The sequence below is a fragment of the Capsella rubella genome, unplaced genomic scaffold (assembly GCF_000375325.1).
Source record: "Capsella rubella cultivar Monte Gargano unplaced genomic scaffold, Caprub1_0 scaffold_1, whole genome shotgun sequence".
Classification (NCBI taxonomy): Eukaryota; Viridiplantae; Streptophyta; class Magnoliopsida; order Brassicales; family Brassicaceae; genus Capsella; species Capsella rubella.
The window spans coordinates 5,266,445-5,280,419 of NW_006238923.1; the positions used below are offsets into that span (position 1 = coordinate 5,266,445).

The 13,975-nt window shown below is 36.2% G+C and overlaps 4 protein-coding genes across 5 annotated transcripts; 3 read left to right on the forward strand and 1 right to left on the reverse strand.

Annotated features, from left to right (window-relative positions):
* Positions 1-719: 719 nt before the first annotated feature.
* On the reverse strand, positions 720-1,585 carry LOC17898042 (E3 ubiquitin-protein ligase RHA2A). Its single transcript, XM_006303306.2, has one exon. The coding sequence runs from the start codon at positions 1,510-1,512 to the stop codon at positions 1,030-1,032; it is 483 nt and encodes a 160-aa protein (XP_006303368.1). The 5' UTR covers positions 1,513-1,585; the 3' UTR covers positions 720-1,029.
* Positions 1,586-6,673: 5,088 nt separating this feature from the next.
* Positions 6,674-9,958, forward strand: LOC17897196 (CDP-diacylglycerol--serine O-phosphatidyltransferase 1). Of its 2 annotated transcripts, none has more exons than XM_023777181.1 (13): positions 6,674-7,059; positions 7,349-7,533; positions 7,626-7,691; positions 7,781-7,840; positions 7,951-8,041; positions 8,170-8,224; positions 8,315-8,394; positions 8,480-8,596; positions 8,700-8,784; positions 8,872-8,963; positions 9,044-9,297; positions 9,381-9,469; positions 9,573-9,958. In XM_023777181.1, exons 2-13 carry the CDS (start codon positions 7,376-7,378, stop codon positions 9,698-9,700), a joined length of 1,275 nt encoding a protein of 424 aa, XP_023632949.1. In that variant the 5' UTR covers positions 6,674-7,059; positions 7,349-7,375; the 3' UTR covers positions 9,701-9,958. The 2 variants fall into 2 exon arrangements, with proteins under 2 accessions (XP_023632949.1, XP_023632950.1); XM_023777182.1 differs by having other exon boundaries at positions 6,674-6,844.
* A 614-nt stretch (positions 9,959-10,572) lies between these two features.
* On the forward strand, positions 10,573-11,972 carry LOC17897964 (cytochrome b-c1 complex subunit 6). The gene is made up of 5 exons (XM_006303428.2): positions 10,573-10,652; positions 10,799-10,828; positions 11,314-11,398; positions 11,517-11,606; positions 11,696-11,972. Coding segments are annotated over exons 2-5 (210 nt in total). The 5' UTR covers positions 10,573-10,652; positions 10,799-10,826; the 3' UTR covers positions 11,729-11,972.
* A 627-nt stretch (positions 11,973-12,599) lies between these two features.
* Positions 12,600-13,956, forward strand: LOC17900121 (probable S-adenosylmethionine-dependent methyltransferase At5g38780). The gene is made up of 4 exons (XM_006305161.2): positions 12,600-12,698; positions 12,778-13,069; positions 13,149-13,513; positions 13,591-13,956. The coding sequence occupies exons 1-4, from the start codon at positions 12,648-12,650 to the stop codon at positions 13,936-13,938; spliced, it is 1,056 nt and encodes a 351-aa protein (XP_006305223.1). The 5' UTR covers positions 12,600-12,647; the 3' UTR covers positions 13,939-13,956.
* Positions 13,957-13,975: the final 19 nt, after the last annotated feature.

The following is a 13,975-nucleotide window of genomic DNA, read 5'->3' on the forward strand; positions in this document are numbered from 1 at the left end:
TGAGTTGGTCAGATTAGCTATGAAAACCAACTCCCATATGTAGAAAAATGTGAAGATGATGAAGATTCAAAAATAAATTGTTAGTGTAGAAACTTATTGTAAAAAGGCTCATCATCTAAAAATGGGAGGCAAAATAAGGCAGGCCTATTCCCACAACTGAGTAATGAAAATATAAAGTTTCGAAGCCCATCTTGTTTGTTTTTGTTGTTATTAATAAGCCCACAGAGTTCTCTTATGGAAACAGAGATTCAATTAAAATTACTGTAAGTTGGTGAAACTGCAATAAAAATCCTCTCAACTTCAAAAATTACGTTCGAACTCTAGATGAAAACATTTCAAGCTGAGAGACACGAATATTAAAGCAAACGTTTTGAATTCCACTCCTTCGAGTCTAATAGTGGCTAACTTGTACCTGTATTGAATGAACTTCAATGGTTGTTAGTAAGCTTCAACTAGATAACTCGAAATGGTCAAACTATCTACGAATGATCCGTTTTCAAGGGTTCGTTAATTAGTTGAGAACACATATATAGACAAATTGTTAAAGACACAAAACCTTTGTGTCCAATGTCCATCCCATATTTTACACTTAATTGAGGTATGCTTGTTGGAATCAATTCCAATTCTCCTCAAATCAAATCAAGCCAAATAAGATACTTCTTCTACAAATCCCCAGGATTCTTGGAACAAGTTTATTTACAAATAGAATTAGGTGGGTGTGATGGAACAAGAGATGATTGTACGATTTATATATATCTTCTCAAAATCCTATACTCAGGTACAAATACAAACTGTGAAAATTTTTATATTCAAAATTTACACAAGGAGATTTGAAAAAGGTAGAAAACGAACAAAAAATACAAACCAAAAGGTCTCCTCCTCCTCCGAGAGAGAGAGAGAGAGAGAGAGAGCTCAAAAAAGGATCCGAGAAAAGAAGGGGCGCGAGCGCGTGCGTTGGTGAAAACCGAAGCAGCCAGCCACCGTAGATGTCTCGGAAACTGAGAATCAATCACGGCCGTCGGATGTACATCAGTGGAGAGAGAAACAGGAGATCAAATCCGTGCCGACGCGACGCTGCGTTTTGGAGACGGAAAGATCGGAGACCAAAGCAGATCTACAGAGAGGACAGGTGAAATTGAGGTGGTGAAGCCATCCTTCCAAACACTGCTTGTGGAACACGTGTCGACATTCCAGCTTCCTCACCTCTTCGCCTTCCTTCAGCTTCGACAGGCACACCACGCAATCCGATCCTCCTCCTCCTCCTCCTCCGTCTGCGTCGCACCGGTATGAGAAGAGCCGATTCAAGCTAAGCTGATCCGCCAGAACGATTATGTTCGCTAAGCCCGACGCAATCGACACGTCCTCGACGTTCGGGAGATTGGGATTAGAAGAGATTGCCGTGAGGCGGAGGAGGAAAGACCGGAGATGGTTGATGAAAACGGCGAGAAGAGAGAGGAGCATCAGAGGTATTGAATCGGAAGAGACGTCACTTAGCTGACCTTGTAGCCCCATTCTTCTTCTTCTTCTTCTTACTTTGTCTCTCTCTACTCTCTTTTTTATATATATAGCTGTCTTTGCTTAACCTATACACTTTGGGTTCCTTTTTATATATATAATTTTTTTGTTATGACATCACTTAAAAATGGGTCAATGGACTTGTAATAATTTTTTTGGTTCACTGCTTACAAATTCACTAAAAGGAAATTATTGATTTTAGGATACTTTTCTATAAAACAAATTTTTTTGATGTTTTTATATATAGTATAGTAGATATAAAATTTGAAAGCTGGAATAAGGTAGAAAAATTGTTGATTTTATTTTACTTTTATTAATCGATTTTGTCATTTTTCCAAAAAAATAAATGCAAATACTTTTTATACTTATATAATTATGAACTAATTTTTCTCTTTTTTTTCCTGATGATCTTATTATATAATTGATGACAACAAAAAAAAAAAGGTTAGTAATAAATACCAAATCTGTTATACACGTGATCTGGTATTATTACAAATCTAATTTGACACAAACCGACGTCACTTCTTTCTCTCCTCTTTCCCTTTGAGTTTTGTTTTCGTATATGACCACATGTCCTCCCTTATAGTATATAGTTTTCTTTCTTTTTCCTTTTACATTTTTTAGTTATAAGTTGTAACCAAAGTAATTTTTGTGCAACAAACTAACCAATGACTCTTATAAATTTTTGTTTCGATATTACCATTAGGATGACGAAAAGTGTACATTATATTATAACAAATGTACAATTATTTTTACTAATTCTTGCAAAGGTAACATAACTTTTAATCACTCCAATGGACTGTGTTACCTTATCTTGTTTTTTTTTGTTTGTCTTTCTATTTTCTGTATAGGAGATGAAATGCATTTTGAAATTACAAAAAACTACAAAAGTGAAATATAAAAATAGGTTTGCGAAGAATAGAATAGTCTATAGTAGTGGGCGGTGTGGATGTTTTGATCTTAATATTTAGACTTAAGCCTAAAGGGGACCAAACTTGATCATATTTTTAGATGAATATTTTTTTGTTTATTTATTTAATTGATAACAAAATTGGTTGATCTGATGAAGATTTTGCACGATCCTCACCACACCATCTTTCATATATTTTTATATGTTTCGACCCCCACCCCCCCCCCCCCCCCAATAATCATCTCAATTCTACGGTTTCTTCGTTTTTAAAAAAATATACATTCCAACTTTAAAAATAAGATAGATAACAAGTAGCTAGTTTAAAGAGCAGACCAAACACAATTAACATCTAATTTGTTTTTTTCTTTCTTTTATAATATCCTAATGTTTTGGAAATTTAAGTATTTTTATATATTCAATTACTAATTGTTTATTTTTATTAACTTATTATGAAACTCAAAACTGGTATGAAATCATAGACAGAACATGTTTTTATTTATTAATATAACATTTACTTAGAAAGTATTGAATAAAAAATATAGTCCCCATAAAATAAGTGAAAAGCGCGCATCAAGTTTGTAATTAATAAAAATAAAAAAGGATAAACATGATCATAACGAGGGAAACATAAACAAAAGAGTGAAGGATGTAATTATATAGTCTATGTGTTTAAAAAATGGTAAACGGCGCTGTCAACGTATTCATTCTGCAAAATACTAATTATAAGTTTTTTTGGGTTTCATAATTAAAAAAAGACAAAGTGGGAGAAAAGAAGTCTCAATTCCGCCGTCCAAAAGATCTCAGAATCCACCGACTGATTAAAAAAGAAATGGCACAAGTTGAGGATTAAGTATGTTGATTAGCACATTAATTAAGCAACGACCAAACCCACTAATATGGTTACAAAATGCCAATAAGAGTTTACATGCTTTTTTTTAAAAACCACCAAAAAAAAAGGCAGGCTTAAAAGTGATTTGACGAAAAGGATGTAATTGTCCTGTATATCATAATTATCAAGAGTTTTAAATTAATTGGTGAGTGATTACCAACTCCAATCAGATGGACCATTTGTGTGGTGACAATCAAAACACACAAAAGTAAAGCAAAAGAGTATCTCTTGTTTTATTCATCATATTTTCCATTGAAGAGGCAGCAGGTTACGTAGAGACCATTCGTTTCAACCATACGATGTGGCCGAAGGAAAACCACACAACACACTAGTTTTATAATAAAGGCAAGTCGCACTCATCAATCATCAGAGTCGGACCAATCTCTCTGTTGGATTCGTATTAGTGGGCTTCACCATTATTGTCTTCAGGCCCAAAACATTATATCACAACAATTTCTAAGTACTGTACACAATCTTCTTGTTCATAACAAAAAGTATAATCTTTCTCAGTTTAGTTAGACACAGAATGATAAATACATAAGACCGAGTGACCCATCAAAACTAGAAATTATACGTCTATGTTCATTCCTTATGACCTTATATATACGTCAATTTCACCAATATGCAAAAGTTATTATTATATAACATATAAGGTATATTATGTATTGTTGTTACACTTACGTCTTCTAATTATTTGTTCTACATATCTTTTGTCTCAAATCATTTGCATTGATATATGTCTTCGAGTTTCTACATATTTTGTTGTGTCTCAAATCTCAATCATATTTCAAACGTTTAGTTCACCAACTATATCATTAGTTTTTATTTTTTAAAATGTTTTCTTAGTTTCCAAATCAAGTTATTTTTATTTTTTTTGTCAAACCATCAAGTAATTTAAAAGCGGTACTTAGAGTTAGACCAAATTGATTAAAACTGAAAAAAATATCACATGACAGTTGGGACGCTCTGCGCGGATCTAACAAGAAGCAATTGGGTGGTTACGATGTAACATTCTGAAGTTTCCAAGGACAGCACGTTAGAAGATATGATGTTCTTGGTATGGTGGCATTGCAAGATAATAATGCGAGGATCGTGATATATCTCTTTGTATTTCCACAGAGAGAGAGAAAGAGTAAACATTTGATATCAATATTGTAATAAATTTTGGAGCCTTTGACTTGAGAAAACATAAGTATCTTTAGTAGTTATCTTAAATATTTATATAAAAAAATGTGTCCAAACTCCAGGGGGGGTTGGTTTGTATTAGCAAAGAGAAGAAGCATGTGGTGGATCAGTCGTAAGAACCATAATTAAAGTCGTCCGGACGGAACAGAAACACCAATGGACCACTCTTCTTTACTTGTCTCCATATGCTAACACTTACTTATACTCGAGAGACTGACTATTTTGAGGTTGTCCTCCTCATATTATTTCTAGATGTAGACCACACTTCTCTTTCTTTCTCTCTCTCTCTCTCTCTCTCTCTCTCTCTCTCTCTCTCTCTCACTCCCTTGTTTACCATTTACCATATACAACAACACTTACCTATACTTATTTCGAACACACATATGAATTCTCCTAAGTTTGCCTTGTGGTAAAAACAGTTGATAGGCTCTTCTTACTGGTTACAGTTCGTGTCATAATTATATGTTGAAAGTTCTTACAGGTGTATGTACTTTATTTACGAGAGCATTATCACACTATTATTGGTCTCAATCGATATGATATACGTGGTGAGCATAATAAACTAGTAGTAGTGTATATCAGTTAGAGCTGTAATGCTTTTTATTCTGCTAATTAATCATTACCACCTCTCAATGATTTCGAATATCATCAAATCAAAATTCTTAATCACTCTCTATCTCATTATTTACTTTGACCCTAATCATTGTTATCCCTCTATTTTATCTTCACACACTTTTTTCTTCTGTTTCTTTACCTGTGATTCATTCACACTCACTTAACTTTAACCAAAGAAAACTATCACATACTACTAACTTTTTTTGTTGGTTAGTTTCAAATCCCATTGTTTATCATTTAGTTATTATTAAAAAGAAAAGAAAAAATAGAGGAGGAAGGTAAATTTTGCGACAAGTGACAAGTGGTGTCTCCATCTGCATGGTCTTGTTATAGGAATGAGCTGTTCATCTTTGTTTCTATTCAGAAACCCAACTTTTATCATATTTCCATTAGTGTTTTCAGTTATATCATCGGTGTTTAATCAAAGAGCTAGATCAAGATTTGACCGTATGCTATTATATTTTGTAGTTATGGTCCATCCCCTACATGCATGCTAGAGAGTTATTGTGATGATTTCAAGCACACAGAGAGGTGTCTATACATCACTTCACTTCTTATTATTAGTAGCTCTCTCTTTAATTCCATACTTGACTCTTTTTTTTCCACCTTTTTTCCTTTTCTTTTTTGATCATCCAATAAAATAAAATAATGAGAAATTATTTTTATACTAATTAGGGTTGTTATTCTCTGCTTTTCATTTGTACTTTTTGGGAATATCTGTCAAATCAATTACTTAAATAAGAATATTAATAAATTTCGCAATTGATGTGCTTTTATTTTCGTTTGCAATGAAAACAATCATAGTATGAGTTATTTATTGTATAACATTCCAGCATCACATAAATGTTCACCTTTTTAGATTATTATTTTTACCGTTTTTTCATAAGACTTTTATTTTATTTGTGAAACATGCATTCAAATGTCAACATGAATTCGATGTCGAATGAAATCGTTTGAATTGTTGTATTTTTTTTATAATCATTATTATGAATGATAAATTAGGTAATAACATTAGATATACACACACACTTTGTGAATTGTGATAAATCTTTGCTGAAACAAAATGGTTTGTGTAGAACAAATATAACAAAATCGAATGGGTGACTACGATAAAGGTGGCGCAAATACAATGATAGTATAATTTTTGACCATAATGTTTTCTAAACACCATAAACGACCAAAACATTTTGTTTGTTTGTTTCAAATCAAAATTGTGTTAGTCAAGAAAATTAACCAATACATTAATTTGGTAACTTTCCTAAACTTTTCAAATCAAGATTGTATTTAACTTTCCTAAACTTTTGAAATCAAGATCGTACTAGTCGATAAAATGAACCCATACATTTGAACCGATTTAATACGGGTAAATGACATATATGGTTCAGAATAGATGAAAATTCACGGAACATAAAAAAAAAGTTAAAATATAAAAAATCCGTATCAAATCAATTCGTGATGATGCATCATCATAAATTCATAATATATCAAAATCACATCAAAAATAAGTAAATTATGACAAAAGATAGATAGTGCGATCATCAAAATCCACATTTGCATAATATAAAATTTCGGGGTTGATGTCACCACTCACCATAGATAGTTCAGAGGAATAAGAAAGAAAGGGGTAATTAAGTAAAAAAAAAAAAGGAAAAAAGGGGAATCGTGGGGGAAAGGAAGGAAGCAGAGTCGTTTTCAGATCGTGAACAGAAGCATAAGCAGCAGCAGAAGCCGTATCTATTCCTCTCTCTCTCTCTCTATCTACTTTGACCGTTCCTCTTCTTTTTATTCTTCCTCATCATCATCATCATCATCATCATCATCATCATCATCATCATCATCATCTACGAGCTTTCTACTACTTCGATTCCTACTTCTTCTTCTTCTTCTTCTTCTTCTTCTTCTCTCCCATTCCAATCAATCTCCACCGCTCTCTAGGGTTCTTCAGGTATCCCAAATCCATCCCAATCTCTACTCTTCTTATTTTGTTTTCCTATCCAGTTTCGTTTTCATTCTTATTATATTTTTTTAAAAAGTTAATTTAAGCTTCTGCTTTTACCTCTGCAAAGACAGACCCTTTCTCTGTCTCTGCTTGTACCTTGTACCTTTCTCTCCGTATACTCTCCATTGTCTGCCTTTTCTCTTCTCTCTTTTCTTTCTCCTTTTTTTTCTTAAATCTCCGCTCTTTTTCTTATCCCCGACTTAAAAATTTCTCCTTTTTTTTTTTTTGTAAGCAGCAATAGTTTCAGAAGCTGGTTTTGGCCATGGAACCCAATGGGTACAGGAAAGAGAGAAGAAAGGAACAACATTTGGGGAGAATGAATGGCGGTAGTGATGTTGCGAGTGATCTTGATCCATGGACTGCATGGGCTTACAAGCCTCGCACCATCTCCCTTCTCCTTATTGGCGCTTGTTTTCTCATGTGAGTCATCATATCTTTCCTGCTTCTTTCCCCTTTTCTTCTCTGCCCATTTCCTGTAATCCTTAATTTTGGTTTTCAATTTGACTTCTTAGTTGGGCAAGTGGAGCTCTTGATCCTGAGAGCACTACTTCTGATGATCTTGTCACATCTGTCAAAAGGTTCTCTCTTTCCTTCTGCCCACATCATGCCTTTTCATTTGAATTACATCTATTGACACTAGTCTACTATGTTTTTGTTTCTTTTTTAGGGGAGTGTGGGCTATGATCGCAGTCTTTCTTGCTTACTCTTTGCTCCAAGCTCCTTCAACGTTTGTTTACCATCTCAGCTGTTTAATTCATTAGCTTTCTCTTTTATAATGCAGAGTGTGGTTTCTGATCCTTGTGCCTTGTTTTTAATTAAGTTATCTGTTCTATGCAGGGTTCTAATCAGGCCCCATCCTGCAATCTGGCGCTTAGTCCATGGGATGGCCGTCATTTACCTTGTTGCACTTACTTTTTTGCTCTTCCAGGTCCACTTCTTTCCTCCATAAGATCTTTCTCATACAGTACCCTTGCTTGCCTATGTCTCTGATAATAGCTCTTATAAATCTTGTTTTGAGTGAGCAAACTCTAATAGTTACAAAATTCTTGTTCCCAGAGACGTGATGATGCCCGTCAGTTCATGAAGTTTCTCCACCCTGACCTTGGGATAGGTAAGATTTTTAGAGAAGAATGCTATTTATTCATGGAGGAGCTACCGCTGCAATGATTGACCATTCTTATTGAGTTTGCTCATGCTGCAGAACTTCCTGAGAAATCTTACGGTGCTGATTGCCGTATTTATGTGCCTGATCACCCAACAAACAGGTTTAAGAATCTTTATGTAGGGTATCTTCTCAACAACTCCCCTTTATCTTAAACGACCTCCATATCATCTAAAGGCTTATGCTTTGGTTATATGATCTCAGGACACAATATTTGACGAATTTTTCTTGGCTCACATCTTTGGATGGTGGGGTAAAGCAATTCTGATCCGGAATCAGCCACTTCTATGGGTGCTTTCAATTGGTTTTGAGTTATTGGAGGTTGGTCCTTGTTTTTGTTTTCTTATATTTCAGGTTTCAATTTCATAAATACAAAGATATGTCTTCCCCTGTGTCAACAAAATTTTATAATTATGTTCTCCAGCTTACCTTTCGGCATATGTTACCAAATTTCAACGAATGCTGGTGGGACAGTATTGTTCTTGATATCTTGATATGCAATTGGTTTGGTATGATTCTTTAACCACCTTGCCATTCTATATGTTGTGCTTTTAAGATGTCGTGGATAACAGTTTTTATTGTTTTAATGTTGGTAGGAATCTGGGCAGGAATGTATACAGTACGATACTTTGATGGAAAAACATATGAGTGGGTTGGCATAAGCCGCCAGCCTAACATTATTGGAAAAGTAAGTTTGTTCAACCTTGAGAGTGTATACACATGGTCGTAGCCAGTGAACTAGTGATGAGAATTGTGTTATTATTTTAGGTGAAAAGGACACTGGGGCAGTTCACACCAGCTCATTGGGACAAAGACGAGTGGCATCCGCTGCAGGGACCTTGGCGATTTATTCAAGTACTCACTCTTTGCATTGTCTTCTTGACAGTGGAGCTGAACACATTCTTTCTCAAGTTTAGCCTGTGGATCCCTCCTAGAAACCCAGTGATTCTCTATAGGCTGATCTTGTGGTGGCTCATAGCAATACCGACAACACGGGAATACAATTCGTATCTTCAAGACCGGTAAAGTTAATAGCGATTGCGATGTTGGTTGGTTGTTAGCTGAGAAAAAGTATTGTATAACTGGCAGCTTTGGTTGTTCACAGGGAACCTGTAAAAAAGGTGGGAGCATTCTGTTGGTTGTCGCTAGGGATATGCATAGTAGAACTTCTCATCTGCATCAAGTTTGGAAGTGGTAGGTGGTTCCTTCCTTACAAATGCTCTGCTTTATTTGATTATGGTTACCATTACACAGTGTGGAGAGTGTAAACTTGGTTGTATGATGGTGACATAAACAGGATTGTACCCAACAGAAATGCCATTGTGGGTAGTGACACTTTGGGGAAGTGTGGGACTAGGACTTGTGGCCTTCTTGCTGTGTTGGACATGGAAGATCCAGAAGATCCTGGCGCAAAAGAGACGCTAAGCTGCGGAAGACGACTGAGGGAGAGAGAAAAAGAGAGGTGAGACAGTGAAATGCCATAGTTGTGGGTTTCTGTAAATAGGGAGAAGAACAATGTAAATGCAATTTTCTTTAGGGGTAGTGTGTGATATTCAAACCTTCCATCAATTCTTTCATGCATCAAAATTGCTTTCATATTTGTTCTACCCCCTCACTCAATCTGACAACAAAAAACATGTTGGTTTGAAAGGTTTAATCAATTTAATGTTACATTTCACTCCTGTTAACAGTTCGAATAGAAGTTGTTGAGCATTAATTTGAGATTATATACTTTTGTTGTTGCTGCAAATTTTGAACATGGCATTAAACATCTGTATAATGTCTTTCATTGCTACCATTAATGCTATTAACGATAATGTTGTTTATAATGTACGTTCCTATTATTTTGTATTATCATCATTTATATCTTTGAAGAAAATGAAAAAAGAGAGAATCAAATGAGATGAATGTGGATAATACTTATAAGATAGTGTGTGACCTGCCGTGCCGCCCAACATCTCACATGTGTTTTTTTTGTTTATCTTTCTTTAGGTTTGGTAACTTTAGACGACAATATTGACTTACATCTATCTATCTATCATCATCACTCTTGCCAACATCATATGTAATGTAATGCATCTTATTCCAAACTTTCTCAAAAAGCCAAAAAGATGTTGTCAGAAGTCTTTGGGGGAATATTCTAACATCATATGTTTGTTCCTTAGGGGAATCTCTAGTCTTCTTGAATGGGCTTTTGTTGATATCACATGAAAATAAGGCCCAAAATTGTATATCGTGTTTAGCCCGTCGAAAACGCAACGAAAATGGATCTAGAGAAATCTGAAGACTGACTGACTCAAACAAACATCTCTCTCTCTGTAGGGTTCTTCTTCTTCCTCTTCTTCCTGAGTCTCTCGATCTCCTCTCCCAATCTCAGGTATCGCCAATCCTAACTCGAATTCACTGGATCTTTTCTACAAACTTTTTGATTTCTTCATTTGTAGATCTGCCTTCGATTTGACGATACCGGACCAATCTCATCTGTTGTTGTCTGACATTCATTTCCATCTCTGTCTCTTGCAGCTCTTACAGCTTCCTGTTGACCTTCGCCATGTAAGCTTATTCCTCAAACTCTACATGCCTTGTTTATATATATATTTCCTACCAATCATATTTGAGTAGATGGTTAGGTCTCTGAGAATTTCTAGATTGGAACCATTTGCTCCTTTTAGATTGTGCTCTATTTTATTTATTTAGTGATCGATCCATGAGAATCTCTAGACATAGATGGTTAAGGTGTTAGTTTGCTGATTGAGATGTCGCATAATATTAATCATTGTTTCGTTTTATCTTTGTTGTTGCCACATTTCTATAGCTGATCGATTCTGTTCCATCTTTTTTTCTTTCTGGCTTATGGTTTTGATATCATATGATAATATTAGTATAGATTCATCTTGTGGCCTGTCTAAGAATCATCAGTATCATATTAGTTTCTTTATATTTCTCGTCCATAAGGATGACTCTTCTATGCCATTTAGTTAGTTATCTAATCTTTGATGATTCGTCCTCTTATGTATTATGGTTTTTGAATATTTCAGGGCAGATGATGAAGTTGTCGATCCAAAGAAGTACCTTGAGGAATCTTGCAAACCAAAGTGTGTGAAGCCACTACTCGAATATCAGGTAAACTGGCGGGCGATTGATGTTGTGACGTTTTGTGAATTTGTGTTATTAAGTTTGACACAGTGACATGTTTGTGAAGATAATTGCTGACTGATACAAGTATTGTTGTTGCTTCCAGGCCTGTGTCAAGAGAATCCAAGGTGATGACTCTGGCCACAAGCATTGCACTGGCCAGTATTTCGACTTCTGGTTTTGCATTGACAAATGTGTAAGTTATTTAAATTATGCTTTTTGCTCTTCATAATACCTTCTTCTACAATTTTATACTGAGCTGAAAATTGGATTATGGATTTCCAGGTTGCACCAAAGCTGTTTGCAAAACTAAGATGAAAAGAGTTGAAGCTGGAGACTCTATTGTCATAAGTTTCCTACATGTGGTTTAAGTTGATGTATAAAATGCAGTGGATGTTGAACTTCTTTACTGCAAACCAGAATGCCAAATGGCTCTGCCTCTCGGTTTTGTTTCCATCGCTAGTTTGCGCTTATTATATTTTTTTTTACTACAGACGTTGTTACTGTGCTACTTGAGTAATTGCACGCCTAATAACAAGATATGTGCCTTTCTTTGGTCTTATTGTCTTGGTCATTGAACAAATTATTAAGCTTGGAGTTTCTATAAAGAGAGATTTTCAGGCCTATGGTATAGGCGCCCTCATACAAATGAGGCCATTAGATAGTCGCTGGTAAAGTCACATGTCCCATAATCAAGAATAAGCTTATCCACCAACCGTTGTATAGGACAACTTATGTCCTGAGACGGCTGCATTTAGACTGAATCTAATATTTTCATGGCACGATACTCTACAGCCATTATGTAGATTCTCCCATTTCACCATTATATTTAAGTTTTCGTCGCAAGTTTGTGCCAAAAAATGTAGGCCTAACTTTGATGCTTCTTGGGCCTGAAGAGGAAATCTAATGATGAAGGCTATTTTTTACTTTTTCTTTTGGAGATGAAAGAAGAGAGAATTGTCTTATGGTAAATCACATGCTACACGGAATCAATCAATCAAGTGAGCAGTGTGGTAGAGATGTACAGTGTGGGATGTACCATTATGTATATAGCAGCCACATGTGAATTGTACTATTATGAAAAGGACAGTTTGGAGGAGAGTGACAAGTATGGCCCGCGGCGGCTTCATTAGCCTGAATTTTTGAATCCTCATACTAAAAGGTAGATTCTCCCATGTCACCCTTTTATTTAAGGTGTTAGAAAGAGTCAAATATCATACAATACCATTACATAGCCATGAACGGTGGAGATGGTGCTTCTAGCTATGCACGCAACTCTTCCTATCAGGTTTTTATAGACATCACTTTTCCCTTTCCATTTTTTTCTAAGCGTATTAACTTGTTACTTGTGTGTGCACATGATGTAGAGGGGGGCGATAGAAGCTGCTGAAGCACTCCTCAGAAAGGAGATCAACACACGGCTCAACATCACAGACCATTCCTTCTCGTCTTTTACAATAGCTGACTTTGGATGCTCCTCCGGGCCCAACACCATTCTTGCTGTAGACATCATCATTCAAGCCCTCTACCACAAGTTTAGCTCTTCTCTGCCTAAGACTACTACTCCTCAGTTTCAAGTCTTCTTCAACGACGTCTCCCATACTGATTTTAATGCACTCTTTGCTTTGCTCCCTCCTCAACGCCCCTACTTCGTTGCAGGTTCTCTATTACGCTTTGTTTCATTTGGCACAACCGCACAAGTAAGTAAAGCCTCCACTTAGTGGTTCCTTACATGCAGGCGTCCCCGGTTCTTTTTATGGAAGCTTGTTTCCTAAGGCACATCTCAACTTGGCCTACTCCTCTTGCGCCCTCTGTTGGCTCTCCGACTTGCCACCGGAGCTAACTGACACAAACTCTCCTGCTTACAACAGCGGCAAGATTCACTACACGGGAGCATCAGCAGAGGTTGTACAAGCCTACTCCTGTCAGTACAAAAAGGATATTAAATTGTTTTTGCATGCCAGGTCACAGGAGCTCGCAGAAAACGGGTTGATGGCACTGATTGTGCCCGGTGTACCAGATGGGTTTCTCGATTGTCAGGAGGCTTCAACGGGATCCGAGTTCGATTTGTTGGGGTCTTGCCTCATGGACATGGCCAGAGAGGTACTTGATGGTTTTCAGTAAGAAATAAGAAAGCATGACTGGTTAAAATGACCTAAACTATGTACTTGTCTGTGCAGGGAAAAATAAAGGAGGAGGAGGTAGACAGTTTCAACCTTCCCATATATTACCCAACCCCAAAGGAACTGGAAGACATCATCAGAAGCAACGGAGAGTTGAAAATTGATAAAATAGAGACACTGGGGAGCATGGGCGCGCAAGACACTATGCCTGACCTCGAGTCAAGGGTTCTGTACCTGAGAGCTGTGCTGGAAGGTCTCGTTCGCACCCACTTTGGGCCCCAAATCCTTGACGACCTGTTTGATCGCTACACGATCAAACTTGCGCATTCCTCTTTCATCCTCCAGCCTCAAACCCACAGATCTATTATGATTTTTGCCCTTCTTAGTCGCTGTTATGACATCTGATATTATGCAATCCTATATCTTTCTATATATGAATAAT

Coding starts and splice junctions, on each gene's coding strand:
- LOC17898042 (XM_006303306.2), bottom strand. CDS start 1,512: ATGGGGCTACAAGGTCAGCTAAGTGACGTCTCTTCCGATTCAATACCT.
- LOC17897196 (XM_023777181.1), top strand. CDS start 7,376: ATGGAACCCAATGGGTACAGGAAAGAGAGAAGAAAGGAACAACATTTG. Junction 8,395..8,479: donor ACAGGTTTAAGAATCTTTAT/GTAGGGTATCTT, acceptor ATATGATCTCAG/GACACAATATTTGACGAATT. Junction 8,785..8,871: donor CTTGATATGCAATTGGTTTG/GTATGATTCTTT, acceptor TAATGTTGGTAG/GAATCTGGGCAGGAATGTAT.
- LOC17897964 (XM_006303428.2), top strand. Junction 11,399..11,516: donor AGCCACTACTCGAATATCAG/GTAAACTGGCGG, acceptor TGTTGCTTCCAG/GCCTGTGTCAAGAGAATCCA. Junction 11,607..11,695: donor GGTTTTGCATTGACAAATGT/GTAAGTTATTTA, acceptor ATGGATTTCCAG/GTTGCACCAAAGCTGTTTGC.
- LOC17900121 (XM_006305161.2), top strand. CDS start 12,648: ATGAACGGTGGAGATGGTGCTTCTAGCTATGCACGCAACTCTTCCTAT. Junction 12,699..12,777: donor CACGCAACTCTTCCTATCAG/GTTTTTATAGAC, acceptor CACATGATGTAG/AGGGGGGCGATAGAAGCTGC. Junction 13,514..13,590: donor TCATGGACATGGCCAGAGAG/GTACTTGATGGT, acceptor TTGTCTGTGCAG/GGAAAAATAAAGGAGGAGGA.